The sequence below is a fragment of the Colossoma macropomum genome, unplaced genomic scaffold, assembly GCF_904425465.1.
Source record: "Colossoma macropomum unplaced genomic scaffold, Colossoma_macropomum, whole genome shotgun sequence".
Classification (NCBI taxonomy): Eukaryota; Metazoa; Chordata; class Actinopteri; order Characiformes; family Serrasalmidae; genus Colossoma; species Colossoma macropomum.
This window is the reverse complement of record NW_023494804.1, coordinates 29731849-29753506: the sequence shown is the minus strand read 5'-3', so window position 1 is coordinate 29753506 and position 21658 is coordinate 29731849. Positions and strand designations below refer to the sequence as shown.

Below are 21658 nucleotides of genomic sequence, written 5' to 3'. Positions count from 1 at the left end.
CACAGAAAAGCACTGACCAATTGAATGAGATGCTCTAGAGCAGCTACATATCAGCCCAAAGTCATCATGCCCAAAACCAAGCGTCCGCTAGAGGCATATAAAGCTCCCCAGCACTGGGCTGTGGAGCAGGGGAACCGTGTTCTCTGGAGTGATGGAGCTCCATCTAATACCTTTGGAGTGGAGCTTGTGATGCAAACTAATCATCCAACATCAGTACCTGACCTCACTAATGGTATTGTGGCTGAAGGCAATCAAATCCTCACAGCAAATGCTCCAATATCTAGTCTTCCTTGAAAAGTGGAGGCTGTTACTTTAGTAAACAGGGACAAACCCCCTACTAATATTCTTGATTTCAGAAGAAAAGCTGGATGAAAAGCCTTTGTTGTTTTACCTACAAAGTAGTTTAAATAATAAATTAAATAATGCTAATTAGCCTCCCCATCTGATTCTGCGCTGTCCTCTAAAATTGGTCCGGACAACATTGGCACTATTAGGACTCAAATAGCTTTTGGTGCCACAGAAGAGTCGTGCTTTGCATCAGTGACACTGTGAATGAAACAGTGAGCTTCAATTGTTCCAATGTTATCTGTGGTGCTTAAATTATGAAAGAAAAATATGAAGTACAACCATTCATTTAAGGCACATGATGTACTTTAATTTTCCATCAAATACAAAAGTGAAACTGTGCAAACACTCTAGGTAAATGGAAAGAATTCATCATACAAAAAAACAAGATGACCTAATTGCAAATGAATGTTAAAGCAATGCTGCAGGAAAGTCAGACAAAGGACTACTATGCACTTAATGCTACCGAGGACTGAGCTGGATCACATGGCAGCGACTGAAGCAGTGCTAGAAAAAAATATATGCAGTAGTGCACCAACCTCTCAAACACACTCTCACTTAAACTCACACACTCACACACACACACTCTTTACACACACACACACACTAAGCCTCTCATCACACAGAGCTCACCAGTCAATTCAGTGGTTCTCCGCAAACAGAGGATGTAAATACCTAGTAATTAAGAAGCTGGCAGTTCCACTTGAAGCATCTCAAATTGAGGGGTTGTGAAAGCTCTGCTTCACGCGGCGTCAGTAAGGCACGGCTCTGTGGTTTTACAGAGAGCGATGAAAAGATAAGGTGGTCTCAGGAATTGGCCAACGGCCTCGACATGAGGGTATTCACGGTGTACAGTCACCACCCACCTCCCCTGCCCCCGCTCCTTCCCCAAACACAACCTGTGATTCCCCCCAGGCCCCGTTCCCATGGTCTGAGCCAAGTGGTTCTAAACACGCTCCTGTCTGTCATAATGCATCGAAGCTCATTTTAATGGTATAATTAACCTCCTGGATTTGGAATAGCCTTGAAATACTGCCAGCATATCAGTTATGGGCTAATGCTGCAGGTGCTGATAGACTGACCTGAACATTAAATAAGGCCTTGCTGTTCTGACAACCAGGAATTTTAGTGCTGAGCACAGAGACGTTTCTTTAAAATGGAGGAAGTTTGCCTGGAGGCTACATGAATCACTTGTCTGATCTGGCAGTCAAGGAATGTTAATGTTACATGGTAATATTCATTGGACAAACATATAAAATCATATATCATATAAAAAAAACAAGAGCAAATAATGTATATGCTGAGGAGGTCAAAGCAATAATAAGCATATTTTCTGAGGTATCTATTTACAGATTTTTATATACATGGTCCTTTTACCATTCATTGCTGTTGGAAGTCTTTAAGAGCCCAAAGCCCAATAATAACATGAGAGGTAACTATATTGTGATGTCCACAACCGTATAATTACATTATATATATACAAACCAGAAATGGACAGTGAAATCCCTCTTTTCGCCCGTGTATGTAGTTCATCGTCTAGGATCAGCATGACGTCACCGACACAAGAAAGCCTTGCAGTACTTTTTCTTACTATTTTTACCATTTGAAAATGCTAGTTGCCCTTTACATCCTGTTAACATTTCATGAAAAGGGCCAATAAAAATGGTTTAAAGTTGCTTTTTAAAGATGTTAAAGGAGCACTCCAGTGTTTTAAAGCCTTATCTCTATCTGCTGTAGCTGTATCGTATGAATGATCACCATAAACAGTAATTTCCCTGTACTTGAACAGAAAAACAACCTTATAATAGAAGCCAATGTGCAGGTGCGACAGATGCGGCAGAGAAATTCGACTGAAAAACAAGTATTCCTTTAAGATAGTTCTTTTTCTTCTCCGGGAATGTAAAAGTTTTGGCGACAAGGTGTTCTTACGGCAGCGACGAGATGTTTCAAGGGGGAAACCAGAATATGAGAGAGTCACTATACAGTCAGATCACTGTCCCAGCTTTTCTCAGCAGTGCGCAGCCGTGGACAGTGATTCTGTGGAGTCCTGTGCTGGCTTGTTGTCCTCCTGCTCGGCGAGTTTTAGAATGACCACTTTCCTGCGGAGTGTTCCAGGCATCTCTGTGGTTGGCTCGGACACAGAGCCTCTGGGGGTCGGTGGGGCGCTGTCAGCGCCGTGGCTCAGCAGCAGGCAGATGGCGTCTGTGTATCCACCACGTACGGCCAGGTGGAGCGGCGTGAATCCGCTCTCATCCTGCGTGGCCGCCGCCTCCGGCCACCTCCGCAACAGCTCCTCCATGACCTGGCAGTGCCCGCCCTCTGCCGCCAGGTGGCAGGGTGTGCGCATGATGTGGTCGGTGTCATGCGGGTCGGCGCCCTCCTCTAGCAACATCCTGACGGTCGCCAGGTGACCGTTCCGGGCAGCCAGGTGCAGGGGCGTGAAACCCTGGGCTGTGCGGCTCTGGAGGTCAGCGCCGTGTTTGAGGAATAGCCGAGATGTGCTGGTGTGGCCAGTTTCAGCAGCGACGTGGAGCGGCGTGTTCAGGCCAGCAGATGTCAGCCGCACGTCAGCCCCCAGCTCCACCAGAACGCGGGCCACCCTGTACTGTCCCCTCTGCGAGGCCAGGTGCAGTGGAGCTCGCCCGTCTGACGTCTGCCCATCCACATCTACGCCAGCCTGCTTGACCAGCAGCTTCACGATGCCCAGGTGACCTTGCCATGCGGCCAGGTGCAGCGCCGTCCACTCATCCTTACCCTTGGCGTGTGCATCAGCACCACGGCTCAGCAGCACACGCACCACGTTCTCCCGACCATGGTGGCAGGCCACATGTGTGGGGGTGCGGCCCTGAGCATCCGCCTCATTCATGGTTGCGCCACGGTCGAGGAGTAGCCGGGTGAGCGCCTCGTCACCGTTCTGAGCCGCAAAGTGTAGCGGTGTGTACTGGTCCTCATCCTTGGCATTTACGTTGGTGCTCTTGCGACTCAGCAGGATCTCAGCCACACTCTTCAGCCGCTTCTCTACGGCAAGGTGTAGGGGCGTGGCCCCACGGGAGTCGGGCAGGTTCGCACTGCAGTTGTTCAGCAACAAGAACTTGACCGCTTCCTCGTTGGCCAGGCTCACAGCATAGTGGAGTAGACTGCTGCCACCTTCTAGAAGAAGGTCTACATCCTGTGGCTGGAGGATCTTCATCAGTTTGGCAATGTCTTCGGTGCGGATGGCGTCACATAGCTTCTTTTTCTGCAGTTCACTTGACTCTAAGCAACACAAACACAGCAAGACATACAGAATTAGGGGCCAAAAACTACATAAAGGCAATGAACTCAACAAAATTAAGATGTGTACATGAACATTAAATAGGTAAAGGTAAATGAAAAACAAATCAGGATCTATAAATAAACCTTATGAGAGGTTTTATGTGATTAGAGAAGTCACTTTTCAAATGACCCCTTGTCCTAAATTGTTACTATGAACTATAATTTAAAAGCTGTACTATGTTACATTGGTGGATTTGGAGATTTTCTGGTGGAAATGTGTAATTTTGCATGCAACGTGCGGAAGAAGACTTTGTAACATCATCCCCTTCCTTGAGCGGAAGAATCTGGTGATTTGTGAGTGTGTTGAAAGAGTTTTCAAAAAGAGCTTGGTGAACAACGTTTTTTTTGAAGATCTACGTAAATTATCTATTTTTTATCTTATATTATTGTACTATATACACCGATCAGGCATAACATTCTGACCACCTCCTTGTTTCTACGCTCATTGTCCATTTTATCAGCTCCACTTACTATATAGGTGCACTTTGTAGTTCTACAGTTACAGACTGTAGTCCATCTGTTTCTCTGATACTTTGTTAGCCCCCTTTTACCCTGTTCTTCAGTGGTCAGGACCCCCATGGACCCTCACAGAGCAGGTACTATTTGGGTGGTGGATCATTCTCAGCACTGCAGTAACACTGACGTGGTCGTGGTGTGTTAGTGTGTGTTGCGCTGGTCTGAGTAGATCAGACACAGCAGTGCTACTGGAGTTTTTAAACACCTCAGTGTCACTGCTGGACTGAGAATAGTAAAGAAACAGATGGACTACAGTCTGTAATGATAAAATGGACAAAGAGCGTAGAAATAAGGAGGTGGTCATAATGTTATGCCTGATCGGTGTATATTTATGATACTACATACTTATTCTCGTTGTATCTTCATCAGTACAATGTTCATTTTGCATTTGAGCAACTTCAAGCTGGATCTTCTTTCTGAGTTTGTGTATGTGATGTTCATACGTGAGGATGTGTGACACAGCCTGGAAAACCCCTGCAAAATCTGACCCCATGTCTGACTCAGTAATACTACTTGTTTCATTTTCAACAAAAAAACTACACAGTGCACCTTTAACTTGTTTCATATATTAATTTGAAACTAGTGTTCTCCTACCGTTGCCTGAGTTTTCCCTCTCAAAGGAGAGCGTAATGGAGCCCTGGGAGGAGAAGGCTGAGTCCACAGAGGAAATTCCTGACAGTCTCTTGCTGGTGTTGTCCTTACTCTCCAGGCAGTCTTCTTTGACGCGGTCAAAGCTGCGGGAGATTCCAGAGTCAATCTGACTCAGCAGCTCAGAGAGGCTGTAGTCCTTCTCAGGCAACATGGCTGACTTTGGCCTCACTGGCTTCTGCTCCTTAGTCTATGGGGAAAAAAGACAAACTGACATTAAACACTGTTTTGGTGTCTATTGTTTTGGTGTCAAAATAAAACAAAACTGTGCTTATAGGCATTTTCACAGTTCAAATGCAGCTTGACCCTTTAACCTTAGGTGCTCATGGGTATATTTCGGTTTTTCCATCTGAATTTACACGCCCAAATTCTGAGGCGAATTATTCAGTAACTGCATGAAATAAATGTAATTGTAATTTGTAAAAGCTCCCCTCAAATTAACAGATCATACACATATTGCTATATGCTTACAATTTACTGCTTAAGCCAAAAATCTTAGGTGGTCTTTTTTTTTTACAGAGCAGATCACTGAAGAGACGCCATCTGTTTATAGTTTATAGCTCAGATTTGTGGAAAAATGAGTCGACTTTCAGCAGAAAAAAAGAGAGTTCAGCTTCTTTTATTATAAAGTTTTAAAATTACATTACCCAGCTATTTGACTCGCATTTTGCTCATAGAGGAAATGTCATTTTACATGCTGGGTGAACAATCCTGCCTAGTTGCATTCTCTAACCCCAGGGATGTCGTCACCTGGACTCAGCATTTGCAGTACGTGCTTCAAGAGCACAACAACAAATGCCACACGGTTGCCCAATGGCCAGGCTCCATTGTGACAGTCAGTCATGCCTAAATACTCGCAAAGTTTGTTAGGTTTACATGCTGCACAATGGCAGCGCCTTATGTTCAGGAGGTCAGAGAGTTAAGGAAGAAAGGAATGTGCAAAGGGCAGAAATATGAGAATGATGAAAGAGAAGGCAGAATGAAAGGTGAGATTAGGAACTATCAGGACAAAAATGGGCAAAACGGATGGTTCAGAATATGAGAAGGACTTATAACTTTTAACGTCTAAAGCTTCTAATAGACACTGGACTGTGTTGTGGTCAGGTATGTCTTTGTTACCTGTTCTGGTGGTGGAGCTGGGCAGGGGGAGCAGTCTAGCTCAGACACTGACACTCTGGACTCATCGTGGGGCTTGGAGCATAACTCCTCAGCCTCAGATGTAATTTCTGCAGGAAACAAAGAGAGGTGTTAAATATTCAAAGAAATGAAAACTAAAACATCAAATAAAGTCAAGGGTTTTCAGGAGACAAGTCCATACACTGTTAGAAATAAGGGTTCTGTGCAGGACCATTTCTTCATCAAGGTACAAACAATGTAAACGTTCCCTCAAAGGTACAAAAGTGGTTTAAGGTCTGATTGTGAACCTTAAATAAGGTCTAAATTCCAGGTGAAAAGTTTGTATTTGTACCTTTTCATAACCAAATGTTTTAAAACAGATCAATAAAATAAAAGCCTGGAGACGAGACGGGGTGTGTGGAGTCAGTACAGCTTAGAACATATCATTTCAGTGGATTATGGTTCAGTTATGTTGCCTGACTAAAGAGGGTCCCACCCCAGTGACAAGAGGGGGACTGTGTACAGTGACAGTTTACTACCTTTCTGAGAGTGTAGGTAAAAGCACTAACAGAGCAACCAAAAATATTCTTGAAAAAAATCATATGAACATTTATTGTCATATTGGGTCCAATAGAGATTTTTACTAGGAATGACAGGGAGTTTCGGCAGGGTGACAATGTGAATGTGCGAGTTGGGGCGTTTGGGGAGACACTGGACAGTTTTTCCACAGATCATTGATAGCAAAACAACTCTCCCCTTAAAGGCAAAGTGGGACAGACATGACATATGTGCAATGTAAAAGTGCGAGCGGGGTGGGGGAGAAAGTTTGGGGGTGTTGGAGAGAGGTTGGACAGTTATTCCGTCAATCGCCACCTCTCCTCTTAAAAGTGCAAACACCTTCCCCAGAGGTTCGCTTGTTAGCTACATTAGCCTCATAACTTTTGTGCAAAACTAAACAGCATCGCTGATGCGAAGCACCACCCTGAGCGCTTATAGCGCATCCTTGTGAAGATTTTACAGCCTGCTAAACAAGTGTGAGTGAGCTTTAAGCCTCCTTTGCATCTAAAAAAAAAACAAACGTCACACACCAAACATGTTCTGACTGCATTTGGGATAAATTTGTGTAAATTTCATATTTGGCTAGACTCTTCCTTTGGAAAACGTCTGAGATGTCCGAGACGGCTGAAGTTTCTGAATCTGTGCTGCATTGCAGACTCATTCTCTATGAAAAAGACAGTGTGACGTGTGATATTTACCCTGAAAGCTGGGTCTGGCATCTGGAGATGCACTCCAACATTTCTGCATGAGGGCCATGAACCCGGAGCACGCCTGAGGTCGACTGCGGGGCACGGCGCTCAGCTCCGGACGCACCCCCTTCACCACCTTCACCATGATGTGCAGAATATTGTTCTCCCCTATGAGCCAAAGCAGAGTAAACAAGGGAGAAAGCTTTCAGGTCGCTGCTGTGACTTGCTCTGAAACACGGCCGCATCACTGAAGTGGTAGCAAACGGAACAAAGTTGCTTGTTTTGAGGGTTTCAGTTTACAAGACAGATGACATGCATTTCATGCAGAGTTGGTCCACGTGGGGAAGTTCATACATGCGACTAGACTAGCCAAGGAAAAAATGAACAATGGAAGATTAGCTGTTCTGAATTGAGCCATGGAAACGAAGATTTCTGAACATTTAAAGATGCTCTTTATGTTTCTAAGTCCCGGCATCAACACTGGAAAACATGATTACTCTCTTTCCGGGAGACTTTTGTTCTCACAAACGTCTCATGTGCCAACCAGTGACACAGAACAAACACAGACTGCTGTTTGAGACTACAGCTATTTCAACATTTACTGTTGGTAGATCTGATTTTCTGAGAACAGACAGTCTGACCACTGTTTCATTGACTCCAGTCACCAGGGTCAAAAAGTACAGTTCAGTTCATGTTCTTGTCCATAAAGAGCTTTTCTATTCTGTTCTAGCAAAGTGCCTAAGCCATTAGTGTGATATCTGATAAATCTGAGGGAATAAAGACTGCCACCCACTAGTCTGCCTCAGATTACCTGCCTCGGAATCCCTGGATGAAACAACCAAGCTCTTCAACAGCGAGACACTTGCTATTCATATGTATAATAGGCTGATATTAGGATTTAAGTGTCCTTGGAGTGCAACAGCTTTAGAATTAAAAAGGCAGTTAAAATGTGACGAACATCTAAATCGTAATCGCTGCGTAATGATAAGAGTTGTGCTAATTATCAGCACACAGAACACAAGGAAATGAGTCTGATGCCAGAGACATTCGATCACTGCATGGAATCTTACCTTGATAGGGCTTCTTCTGTGTGAGAATTCCCCAGATAACGATCGAAAAGCTACGTGAAGAAAACAGGTAGGCCAAAGGTTAATGTCACAAGTCTAAGAACACAGACTGGCACATTGATCTTACTTCAAATTGGCATGATTAGAAGTGACATAGGAACTCAATCAGCATGCGATCGTAGAGGAATCGTGTTGTTGTGACCCAGGATTGATATTCAAACATACTGCGACACTGTACACAGTGTGGCATGGTTAATATGACCAAGCAATAACAGCTGACCTGTACACGTCGTGCTTGGTGTCAGACACGCGGTCCTTCTCGATGATCCTCTCAGGAGGGAGGTAGGCGATAGTACCGCAGAACCCATCTCGACTGATGTCATCGTTCCGAGCAAAGCCGTTCCACCTGGCCAGGCCAAAGTCTGAGATCTACATGGAGGAACAGCCAACACAAGGAAGTCAGTTCAGGGTTTTCTCTGCAGTGACCTTACACCATACATTTAACATAATTGGGTAACAGCTGCAAGGTGTATTTGTGGCCTCTCCCTTCCCCTATTCTTTATCTCCGCCCATTAATCCTTATTGAAATGAGCGGTGTTATTTTGGATAAAATTATTTTAATCTGAAAACGTAAGCACTGCAAACATTAACAGACTACAGTCTTAAAAAATTAAGGTGTCAGAAGGTTATTTGGAACGATAAAAGCACCACTTTGGTTCAGTGAAGAACCCACAGGTTTTTCAAAAGCTCTGCATTTAATTAAGTGGTTTGATATGAAATGGTGCATCTGTACGCTCTCAGAAATAAAGGTCCTGGACCGTCACTGGGTCAGTCTTCCTCTTGTCACTGGGGTGGGACCCACAAGGGTCCATCTCAGTACCTTTAGTCAGGGAATATAACTGAACCATAATCCACTGAAATGATATGTTCTAAGCTGTACTGACTCCACACACCCCGTCTCGTCTCCAGGCTTTTATTTTACTGTTCTGTTTAAAACATTCGGTTATGAAAAGGTACAAATACGAACTTTTCACCTGGACAAACTTATTTAAGGCTCACAATCAGACCTTAAAACCACTGTTGGAGCTTTGAGGGAACATTTACACTGTTTGTACCTTAATGAATGAAAAATGTACCTGCAGAGAACCTTTATTTCTAACAGTGTAGAGAAATGTACTGTCTCAGATTTCAGCAGAAGTAATGGGAACCAGGGTTTGCAAGGTCTACAACTCGTTTTACGTATGTACCTGGATATCTGCTATCCAGAACAACCATGTCATTAGTCATTATATGTAATGTTGATGATGGTAAAATGGTGATAAATCTGAATAAAAAAAGTTTTCTTTGGGTACTGTTTTTGCCTCACGCCCTGCAAGTACCTCTCCAACATGAATGGATTTTAAAAATGATGTTTGAGACAAAAGTTTAGTGCAAAACTGTCATAAATCAATGTCTCAGGCATCTTGTGGAATAATAATATTATTATTTATATATTTATATATATTACGTTTGCAACTTCCTGTGATTAAACCCTTCAGATGTTTGGTTCCTAACACATCCTCTGTGAACAGTTCTGACTCAGTAAGTCTCTTTAGAATTGAGCGTTTCACATCAAACCACTCTGATTGCCTTTGTTTGCCTCTTAACCATTTAATTATGCAGAGAAAAAAACAGTTCTCTATTCTAGAAATGTATGCTGAAGCCAAAAATCCCTTAGGAACCTTTAGATAACCACAGAATCCACTGAGCTTGACTTGCATAGTCTATAACTGCACGCATGACTTTACAGTGTACAAAATACTGAGATCCAAAAGGAGAAAGAGTCAACACAAGGGCACAAGTTCAAGACTCCCTGTGTGGTGACCTTAACTTAACCGGCCTGCCTTCGTGACCAAAACAAATTTGAACCTCTCCCTTCCCCCCTGCCCCTAAGCTTCACCTCCACCCAAACATCAGAGCCTCATTAATCCTCCAATGCAACTGCACTGAAATGAGTGGTGCTATTTTGTGTACCAGATTTAGGGCACGCCACTGTTTCTAGGAGGGCGGGTTGTGTGCTGCCGTGCCCTCAGGCCGCCCCCGTGAAGTGGGAAGGCCCTGCGTCTGAGTGCGTGTGGACGTGTGCAGGTGTGTGCCTGCCATGCATTAAGGCTGCTTAGCGCCGGCCTGTTGAGACCAGTCCGCGCCACGTATTTACATCCAGTCTTCTGAATCCAGGGGAATGCTTTCCCACCCATCCTCCCATCCCGCACTTACTCATCCATAGGGAGAACGGGCACGGACGGGATAAAGGCTGGGAAAGCATTTCTGCCCTGAGGGAACTTCATGGAAAAGGAAGGTAAGGGCCACGAAAAAAAATGCAGCCGTTCGTGCTCCTTGTGGCTTGGGAAGTACTACACATTTCCAAGAAGGAATGATCATGCAAATTTGAGGTTTTGGAGGCAACTAGCAGGTTATCACAGAAAACATCTTGCATACTATCTTGACAGACAAATAAAGCAGCCTGAATTAATGATACTTGCTCATCTTGATTTTTTTTTTTTTGTACAAATGCTTTAACGTGAACATCATCAGGTCAAGGATCAAGCAGTGAAACAGCAGGTAGGCCTGCTTTAATGATCGACTCTTTCTTACGAAAACTTCAGGCTTGCAGTTTTCATAACAAAAAAAGCCAATTAAATTACTAATCACAATTAATTATATGACAGTTAACCATCAACAAAAATTACACGACTATGACCAGCATGAGCTTTTTATTTTCTCTAAGCTTTGGAACAAACTAATCTTTAAAGAACCTCTTCAGATGTGTAAGTGTGAGCAACCTTTAAAAGAACCACAAAATGTAAAGGTTCTATACACTCTTAAAGAAGGTGCTGCATAGTTCTTAGCCTGGAAAAAGGTTTAATTTTATAGACTAAAAAGGTTCTTCAGGCTTACATATCTCATTTAGCAAAATGGTTCCTTAAAGAACCATCTATGGAAAGAGTCTTGGGGTCCCTAAAGTGGCTGTTTTATGACGTTGTTCTAAAGATCCCTATTCGGCACTGTGCAACCAAAAAGCAACATGCTGGTTCATATAAATGGGTGACTCCCATCAATCACAACGCTGATTTATTGGAACCAGGTACAGACATGAACGCGCTGTCTTTCAGAAGGACTCGCAGTTATAAGTGGTGGGTAGTTTGAGGCTGGAGACCATTTGATCTTGAACACAGCCAGAACATCGGTTTCACTGAGCTCCTGTCAGATACATTTAGGCTATGATCACATTATCAGGCTGAAGTGGCACAAATCTGATGTTTTGCCCTAATGTGACTCAGATCTGATGTTTTCAGAGCTGTGTGGACACACAAATCTGATCTTTTCAAATCCAACCTGAGCCACTTTCGCTATGTTCACATTACAAGCCTCATTGATCAAATCTGATTTTTTGCTCAAATCCGATCTCTCTGACACGATGGTTCACACTCGTTTAGGTAAGTGATTCAAATCTGACATTAATGTGAACGAATCGACGTCCTGAAATGACCAGAAATGACATCCTACTCAGTAACGTCACGTGAATGAATCACGAGCATCATCAGCACAAACTAACGAGCAGAACGAGCTTCGCTGAGAAGATCATTAACTCTGATCAGCTCTCAGCTTCATTATTAGAGCGAGACGAAGGAGAAAAAGGTGAGATGAGCTGCTTTTCCACCGTTTACAGACTTTAACTTCTGTTCGGCGCTGCTGCCATGGTAACGCTGAATGATGGCGCAGCACAGTGGGAAAAAAGCACATGAAGTCCGATCTGAGCGTCACATTAAGGTCACATGACTACAAATCGGATACGTATCTGATCTAGGACAACATATGAAAGTGGCTCAGGTCGGATTTGAAAAGATCAGATTTGAGTCCACACAGCTCTCAAAACATCAGATCTGAGTAACATTAGGGTAAAAAATCGGATCTGTGCCACTTCAGCCTGGTAATGTGAACGTAGTCTTGGGTCCATCTGGGCTTTGATGGTACTAATAAGTTAAACTCACTTTGACATGGTAGTGAGCATCCAGCAGGATGTTGGCGGGTTTCAGGTCCAGATGCAGGAGTGGTGGGTTCATGCAATGCAGGAAGTTCATGCCCACTGCTGTTTCGTGGATGATGCGGAAGCGCAGTTCCCAGGGCAGCGGCTCAGCGGCCAATAGCGCCTCAAGAGAGCCCGTCTCCATGTACTCCATCACCAGGCCCTGCGGATCGCTGCAGATGCCGTACACGGGGAGAATATAGCGGAACTTTCGCTGCCTCCATCTTGTTGGCCTCCTCGAGGAGCTCGGCACGTTCCCTGAGAACCGGACAAAGAAGAAAAACAAACACTAATTAAATGCTTCGTCAATTAATGCACATGAACGTGGGTATTCTTAGGTATACAGATTAACCTACACAATACCTTATAAACTACTAAATATATCCTGTAAGCTAAAAAGGTCATTCCCAAGCTATAAACTGTATCTTAGAGGAAGTGCTGGGTATCGGTCATAGTTTTTTATGCCAATATCTTGACTTCAACGCCGATTGATCCTGTGGGGGGGGCTTGCACCAGAAATGAGTGTGCAATGATGGAGGTGGGTGTATTTACTGACCACAGTGATCTTGATGACATGCATACAGAAAGTAATTCATACAACCAATCACCAGTCGAGATTTTGGAACAGGCAGGCCTGTTGGTTCACAGACAAATAAGACCGAATACTAAGGTACTGAAATTTGTAACTGAATTACTTGCAATTTTCTGGTACTCTGTAGTACTATAGTAACTCTGTCGGTACCATAAAAGAATTGTGATACCCAGAACTACTCACAGGTATCTTCAGAGGTATCTTATAAATGAATCCAGGGGTCTTACAAACACAGGTATCCTACAACTACAAACAACAAACTATACAGGTACGTTTGAAATGCAGGTGATTTTGGAAAGCATTAAGATAAATTCGGGTCTTAACTACCTGTACTGTTGCATCCTGTACCAACTGATCAAAATGATCAAATATTGATTGCACTCCTGACAAAATGAAGCAAAACTATTCAAATGAAATTCACCAAACTATTCACCAAAGTCAGTATTCACTGACAGTATTCAGAACTGCAAATGTAAATAAGTACACTATAGATAACCACGATATTCAATGAGCTCGACTCAAATAGTCTATAGCCGCATCTCATTTAGTGCCTTACGTCACTCTGTTTTGAATTAAACCATGATTACAGCAACTTCAGAGAAAGGAAAGTCAACAGTGGAAAGGCTCCGAATGGCCGATCTTAAAAAAGCACGCATGGAAAGGACAAAATGATTTGAATGGCAGATGTGCCTGGCCTAATGTTGGTAAATCAGTAAACAACTGCATTGTTCTGATAAAGTTATGAGGTAGTAATGCAAACGACGGCCTACAGCATGCTCGTCATGGCTGAGTTTGTAATACTGGTTTCAATGGCATTCCGGAGCAGGGCTCAAACACAGCTCTAAATGGAGCAGTGTGTGCCGGTATCTTGTTCTCAGCCTGCACAGCACTTTGCATGATGGCCATTATCAGCGTTCGGTTAATGACCGAGCCCTTAAATGGGGACAAACTTCCCAAAGGGAGCTGAAGGGAGACGCCTCAAACAGAAGCTGGCTTAACGTGAAGTCGGCTGGTCTTTGCTGCACTGAATTCCACACTGATATCATCGTGAATTACATACGAAAACTAAAGTGACCTTCAAAAAGGTCAGACATTCTTTCCCATATGTCTAGTAAATGTCTGCTGTTTTCTAGTAAACAGACCATATTTACATCCTGTTGCAGCCATGTCTTGATAATCACATGCAGATACGGGACAGACATACGACGTGCACTAAGAACAAGTAAATTTAGAGTATGCAGCTTCCTGTCCAGATGGAAATCTTGAGGCATGTACACACCACTATGAGTCTAACCATAATCAGCTTTACTTATCGCTGCTGGTGGAAGAAAACCTCGTATCTCCATTTTTGTCATTTCTCAGTTTCTGACATAATCTGAAAATGCCTGTTGTCCTTCACATTATGTGTACATTGCATGATGAATGGACCAAAAGAAACGGCCCAAAACGACTTGTGAAGAGGTCTGGTTCCATTGACTTACATTAAAATTAAAGTATGTTTTTTCCTTCTCCTGTAAAGTTACCAGTTTTAAATAAATGCGAGGTTTTGTTCCGTTATGTTCAGTTTATATGTGCCATAATTTCTGCACGTATAATGATGTGTGTATATGTAAGGAAGGCATAGTGGGAATACAGAAATTAAGCATCTGTATTCAGTCCCCATTACATTTTAAAAAGGCAGTATTCAGAATACAGTTACCTATTAATTTTTTAGGTGAAAAAAAATGCAATCTTTTAAAAAAAACAGCATCAATTATTGTTTATTATCTACTTTAAAATCAGCTCTACATGTAGCAAACACACCCGTCAGACCCTGAAGAGTAACTCGACAAACTGCTTCTGTACAAACACTTAAGTTTTTGCAAAAGACTGAGTGGACTGATAAATCAGTGTGATGAGCCAGGCATTTACCTCAGTGTTACTCAGCGCTTTTGAGGGATGATCGAACTGAATCGCTGCAGTCGTGGACATGTTCACACATGATACGCTTACCATCAGTGCTGCACTGGACTCACGCGTGCATTTAATGGCACTACATGCATGTCATCAACTGACAATGCCACGGTTACTTTCTTTATCAAATTTCCAAGATTTAGTTATCTGGTTGTGGCGATGTGTGTGCTGTGCTTCATTTAAATGATATGCAAATTTTTCATGAAAACTGCAACTAGCAACAGTGAGGAAGAATGTGAATTTTAATAAAATTTTCTTCTGCCTCTTCAAGATTTATTCTAAATGCATTTGAAATGATACTTTTATGTACTGCAACAAAATACATCACTTAATACATTTAGATCCGTGTTTTCAGTATTCAGTCATCACGTTCTGCCCAGCTCTGGTTTTATGTACCTGTCTGTATTATTTGTGTCACATATTGTTATTGATATTATTAAAACGTTGCGTCTCTGAAACTGTGACTTTACAAGAGGACAAAAAACACTTTTAACTTTAATGTACATTTGTGTCTTTTTATTGCAAGTCATTTTTGACCATTTCCATTGGACCATTCATCACAAAATGTGCACACAAGTTGTTGCTTTGCCAATTTTCATATGACAGTGATGACACAATATATGTGCGTATGAACTACATTATTTTTTAATTAGTAATCATTTGTAACATCTGGCCAGGGACAAAAGATGAAAATTAGCTTTTTTGGCTAACTTTGCAGTTCCGCTGATACTATTTATTAATGGGCAGTAAATAATAAATGTGAATAAATACATAAACAACTGCGGTCCTATACATTGTGGGAAAATTTCATGACGAGCAGACCAATAGAAATGGTTCAAAATGAAGAGCAATAAAATTTTATGACATTAATAGACGTTAAAAGTTAAGACTGTTTTTTCCTTCTCCTGTAAAAGACAGTTTTTTGGGGAAACAAGGTTGTTCCAACAGTGATAATACATATTTGAAGTGTTTTATTTATGTTTATGAGTGTATATGTAAACGTATGTGACAGAACTGAGTAGAATTGACAGTGAAAGACGCAGGAAGCTGTTTATAAAGTCAGAAACGCTGCTATAATGACCAGCACAAACTTGTTGTTTCCTCATTAGTAATGTTATAGACCCCTTTCACAGAGCTATTCTAATACATCTAATGTAGGCCTTTATTCTTCCTTCCCACAATAAACCCTTAAAAAGCCCTACTTAAGTCTTAAAAAGGAAATCTGACCTTTTTTTAGTGACATAGATGCATGAATCTTTCGGGGGCTGACAAACAGGGGGTGGGGAAGAGGAAAAAAGCAGGGAGGAGGAGAGGGTGAATAAGAAAAGGGAGGAAGAGAGGTGGACAGAGGTGTTCTCCACTTGTTTAATCTCCCTCTTCAATCCCTTAGAATCAGACAAAAGCTCCTGTTAAAAAGAGGGAGAGAGAAAAAAAAAAAACCTGGTCCGGTGCAACCGGTTCCTCGACTCGCCACATTGTCTCCACAAACCCAAGGCAGGTAGAGCCACGGAGGACAAAGCCTGCTTTTGAGTTTATGGCTTGTTTACAGGGAGAGGGCCAATTAGAGCAGCGTGCAGATGTCATGCACCGATGCCCTGACCGGCCAGCAACAGGCCAGCGGGGCTGGCGTTCCTCTTCGTGGACGCCAAGCACTGATCTTTAACTTTTTAACCCTTGTTAAATTCATGTTAATTCATGTACACGTCTTTGTGCTGCTTATAGCTTATGACGTCACCACCCCAGCATATCCTCGGCTCATCTAATGACAAACACGTCACCTTCCTGATTTGTATCTCTCACAGACAATGAAGCTCTTTAATACTTGCGCCATTCTGCTGAAACACTTAGTCAGAATAGGGTTGATAAGATGTTTAACCCTGTCTGTTTATGTGGCTGCAGGTAAAAAAAAGCAGACCACTTGACTCCAGTTGTGACACAAACGTCTGTCTGACAGTTATCACCATTATCCACAATTACTCCGTGGTATGTGGACAGTAGCGATGAGGACAGCTTATGCTTTGCATATGCATGTGGCCTCTACACCAGGGATGTCCAAAGTCCGGCCCCAGGGCCAAATGTGGCTTGCGGACAGATTTTAATTGGCCCCTGGCTTCTGTTTAAAAGTGTGTTATGAGTGACCCGCCAGCCAGTACGCTGCAGTTTTTTCTTTCACCTGATGGTGGCAGCAGTTAAATTACAGTGTGATGTGCCACACTGTGGTAACGAAGTTAGCTAAAGCAGAGCTGGTTTATGAGGAGCCTGGCCTCTTCCTATTTCCCCCGTTATATCAAAAACAGGACCACTAAGCAGCAGAGGGCGCCCACGAGCGAGTCCTCAGTGAATGGGACTAAATGGAGCTAAACGGCTAAAAACGAAAAGTTAAAATAGTTTCTAATCACTGAACCAGAACTTTCCTTTAATTTTAGAAAGTAGAAGGATGGATTTCACTAAAAACTGACCTGTATGTTCCCTTTTTTCTACAGCAAACAGGTTTTGAGCATCAGGACGTTAACATTACTGCTACTGAGTGCTGATTGGCCGGCGAGCGGAGCAGCTCATTGGCTGTTCGCGCTCACTGACGTCATGAACGTACATGAGGCTCCGTTTTAAACTCCTATAACTCGAGTTTAAAAGCTCTTAAATATTACAGCAGTGTTAAAATGTTTTATGCTGTTCTGTGTTCAGGAAATGATTTCATTCTTTTACATTAAAAATGTTTTAGCATTTATAAACTATGACTTTGCTCAAATGCTCCATATCAACCCATTCATTTTGGACTCGCTCGGGAGTAAACAAAGTGATTTCTGAATACGGTTGCTGCGTTTACTTGATACGTAAAGAACATAATCTAACAAAACTAAAGAATGTATAGGTTTTTGTTTAGGTTTTCTAACAATTACTTTTATTTATTAAATTGATTATTTATTAATTCATTATATTTATTCAAGTCAACTCTCATATACTTAACACATCAGAACAATTTTATTGCTCCTTTTAAATGATTTATCTGTCATGAGTGCTTACTGGTCCAAACTGCTCTGACCAATCCAATGACAAAAGAAGCCTCCTGTATCTTTTATGCAGTGATAGGAAACACAGTGGCACACAGGAAGCTCCCGTTCTACACTGATATATTGAACATTTTTGTGAATAAAATGCCGGCCCTCTATTTTGACACAGTACGATGTGGCCCTCTTTGGAAAAAGTCTGGACACCCCTGCTCTACACCAATGTTACGCTTTCTCTGAGAACTAGACATTAACGTGCTATAGTGAAACTGATAAATGATAAGTGATGACCTTCTGTACTGTTCCTGCTTTTTGGTCATGAAACTACTGATATAAACTGATTCCACAACACATACGGTCATATAAAAAGTCTAACACCTCTGGTAATATTAAATGTTTTGTTGATTTTATAAGCTAAAATAAGTTAAAACACAGCCTTTAACGAGAAGGTCATTTATTTTAATTTATATTTATGCACAATTTATATTTAGTTTATATATAGTTATATTTGTTTAAAGGAAATAAAACGTAAAATGTGAAATGTGCCATAACATTTGCATAGGTCATGTTTATCTTAATCTTATGTTTTTTACAATATGTTAAATTCAGCAAATAAACAGTATTTGTGCATCACACTGTATGTGTCCAAATAGGACCAGCAGTGCTAAAGAAATAAAGGACCCCGTTATTTAGTTGTGTTATTTAAGTTCTTTGTTCATTTTTGTTTTGTTTGATTTCATTATTTTTCTTTATCATTTTAATTGATTGTTTAAATCGGGCAGCTTGATTTGTTATCGTTGTTTATTATTGTAGTCATTTAGCTATAATTTTATCTATTTACTTTTATTGTTATTCTTACTTTTATTTGTTTGCCTAATATTATTAATTAATAGTCTAGTTTTGATACTCTTGTGTTTGTTTACTAAACTAATTAATAATTAATTATAATCAATTATAATATATATAATTATATACATAATTATATATAATTAATTAATGTTAATAATATTTAATAACATTCCATATATTATGACCATGTGCTCATTTTGTAGCTACAAAAATGTTTCAAAATGCAAAATTTTCCATCAAACAAATAAAAAAAAGCACAATACCATTAAAGTGTTCAGTGTATTTTTATAAATAATTCCGATTTGTACCGATTTGCAATATTATCAAATCAAATCATGGTGAAATTTGTAATTTCATGCTGAATCATTACCTAAAGTGAATCATTCTCTAAAGTGAATCATTACCTACAGAATCAAAATGAGTTTTGTGTGATCACAGATTTGCTCCCCAAGTAATGAGCGACGAGTTTCATTCCAAAACATATTATAGTGTTACACATAAATGGGGTTTTTATTACAGTTTAACACAATAAAAAACGCTTTTATTCCTCTAATAATGATGGATGATGGTGAATCACTGTATAACACTGAAAATTATTATGTGTGTAAAGCGAGAGAGAATGAAAGGAGACTCAGAGAGCGATGAAAACAGAAGATTTGACTACAGTAAAATAAAACATCCAGCCTAAATACATTTTAAACCTCCAATGTTAAAACGTACTCTGCTATCAGCCTGAATAAGCAGTGACGAACAGCTGCAGACACGGACTAAACACAACCAGCTGCCCACGCAGACATTCATGAATAAGACCTGGACGAATAAGGCTGAGTTCAGAGTTCTCACACAGGCGTCCAGGCATTTCTGAACACATGAAAACACACAGATTCTACACACATTAAAATTTTATACCGGCATGACAGCATTGGCAGCGTTCTCCTAAAGTAAAACACGACAGAACAGCATCTCACTGAAGTGACTTTTTTGGTTAAATACTGAAATTAAAAAAGTGAAGAAAAATGGACCATCCCTCCAATCTGCCTGCTAAACTGACCTTGGCTCAATGACCATACTATGTAGTATGGGTGACTACACAATCTGCATGCATTCCAAAGTGCAGTGTAAGGGATACAGAAGATCGCTAAGGTTAAAAAAGCACCAGCCCTGAAATGCCCTCTCAATAGAGCCAACAGAGATGCTTTAATGGCCATAAAGAGGAAAGAGCATGGAGTGTATGTTCACTGGGAGTAGCCTCAGTGTGCATGTGGAAGCTTGAGTGTGTGTGTGTAGTGGGGATGCATATAAATGCCTCCAGGAATTACACTCACAAAAGGGGGCTGGGAAGGTGACATCAACATTAAGTCATCAAGTCTTTCTCCTATAAATTTGATTATGAAAATACCTATAATAAAATAAGTTCTCATAGTGTGTGTGTGTAGTAATTTCTTTTGGTCCATTCAGTGCATATATATATATATATATACAAATTGGAACTAAACGTTCCTGGGTCCTGGATTAACATTACAGACAAATGCAGCATTTATTTCTATACGATTGAAATTATTAAAATATTAAAATTTTAGCATCATAGCGTAGCATCACCTAAATATCTTGTCTTCCAGAATACAATAAATTTGTCATTAAATATCTAATGATACCAACATGAATCTGATATTATTGCACATCACATGTATAGTATAAGTGTACTATAAATTTACTAATTTGGATATATATATATATCAGCAAACTGTTTAAAATCATTGACCTCAGCCAGCAAAAACTACATACAACATGGACGTCACCTCGATGCTCCCAGCCATTGCATAAATGTATTAAATAGCATCACCGGCACACCTGATTTAATTGAATTAATCTTCGATTGAGCCAAATAAGGTATTAGAGGATAACTACACATTATATTGGGCTTCTCCAAAAAGAGAGGCTTGTAAATGGTTAAAAAAAGCACACTGACATACAAAATCAATACTGTGTGTGTCAATTTACGTTGTATTTATTTTAAAATTTGTGGGTTTCTGAGCAATTAAATATATAGCACACACACATACACATAGGTACGTAGGTATGTATGTATGTGTGTGTGTATGTGTATGTGTATGTGTGTGTGTGTTTATACTTGTCTGAATCAATCTGGAAGCCAAAGTGATTCAGGAGTCACTCTGAGTTGACTGGAACAAGTAAACACCAACCTCTGAAACATGAACTCATCATTTTTTGTTTGATAAGACAAACAGATGTGTGAGTATATATGTGTGTGTTGCTATTACAAAACAGTTCACTTCCTTGAGAATCAAACAGCTAGCCTAGCCTGGTTATAGCCTCCATATCAGTAAAACAAACTCCACTCGCCCTTCAGAAAACTGAGGTTATTACACACACGCCAAACCTCCCTCCTCCCTCTTTTCTTTCTCTCTCTCTCTCTCTCTCTCTCTCTCCCTCTCTCCCTCCCACACACACTAACTGAGGAGATCCAAACCACAGTAAAAGTCACCAAAAACACGTTTATAAAGGACACAAAAGGAGTGCCACTCACTTCTCATCGACGTGAAGGCTGGGAGGACACTTAATGGCCAGCCATGTTTTCCACTGCACATGCCGTACTTTGTACACTTGTCCAAATCCGCCGGAGCCTATCTTCTCCCAGCTCCCGAACTCGGACGAGTCAAACGTTTTCAGTGACCCCATGACCCCTGGGGAGTTCTCTTGAACATCCATCTTTAAGGCTGTCAGATAAAGTGTCCTGTTGACCGATTCACATAAGAACAGAAAAAGAAAGTCGCACACCTGAGTCCTTCCTTGTTTTCTCCTTTCTGTTCAGACAGGCTGGTGTCTGGCCCTTCCCTCTGTTCAGGTGAAGGGAGGGTGGGGCTTAGGCATGTGACATCACTTCCTGGGCCTGCCAGATGGAGTGAAGCAACAGT

General features: G+C 41.4%; 1 protein-coding gene across 1 annotated transcript; it reads right to left on the bottom strand.

Annotated features, from left to right (window-relative positions):
* Positions 1 to 633: 633 nt before the first annotated feature.
* On the bottom strand, positions 634 to 21588 carry ripk4 (receptor-interacting serine-threonine kinase 4). Its single transcript, XM_036595183.1, is given in 9 exon segments — positions 634 to 3600; positions 4771 to 5014; positions 5944 to 6050; positions 7197 to 7355; positions 8258 to 8307; positions 8535 to 8683; positions 12286 to 12531; positions 12533 to 12578; positions 21271 to 21588. Coding segments are annotated over 9 exon segments (2430 nt in total). The 5' UTR covers positions 21453 to 21588; the 3' UTR covers positions 634 to 2353.
* Between the last annotated feature and the right edge of the window lie 70 nt (positions 21589 to 21658).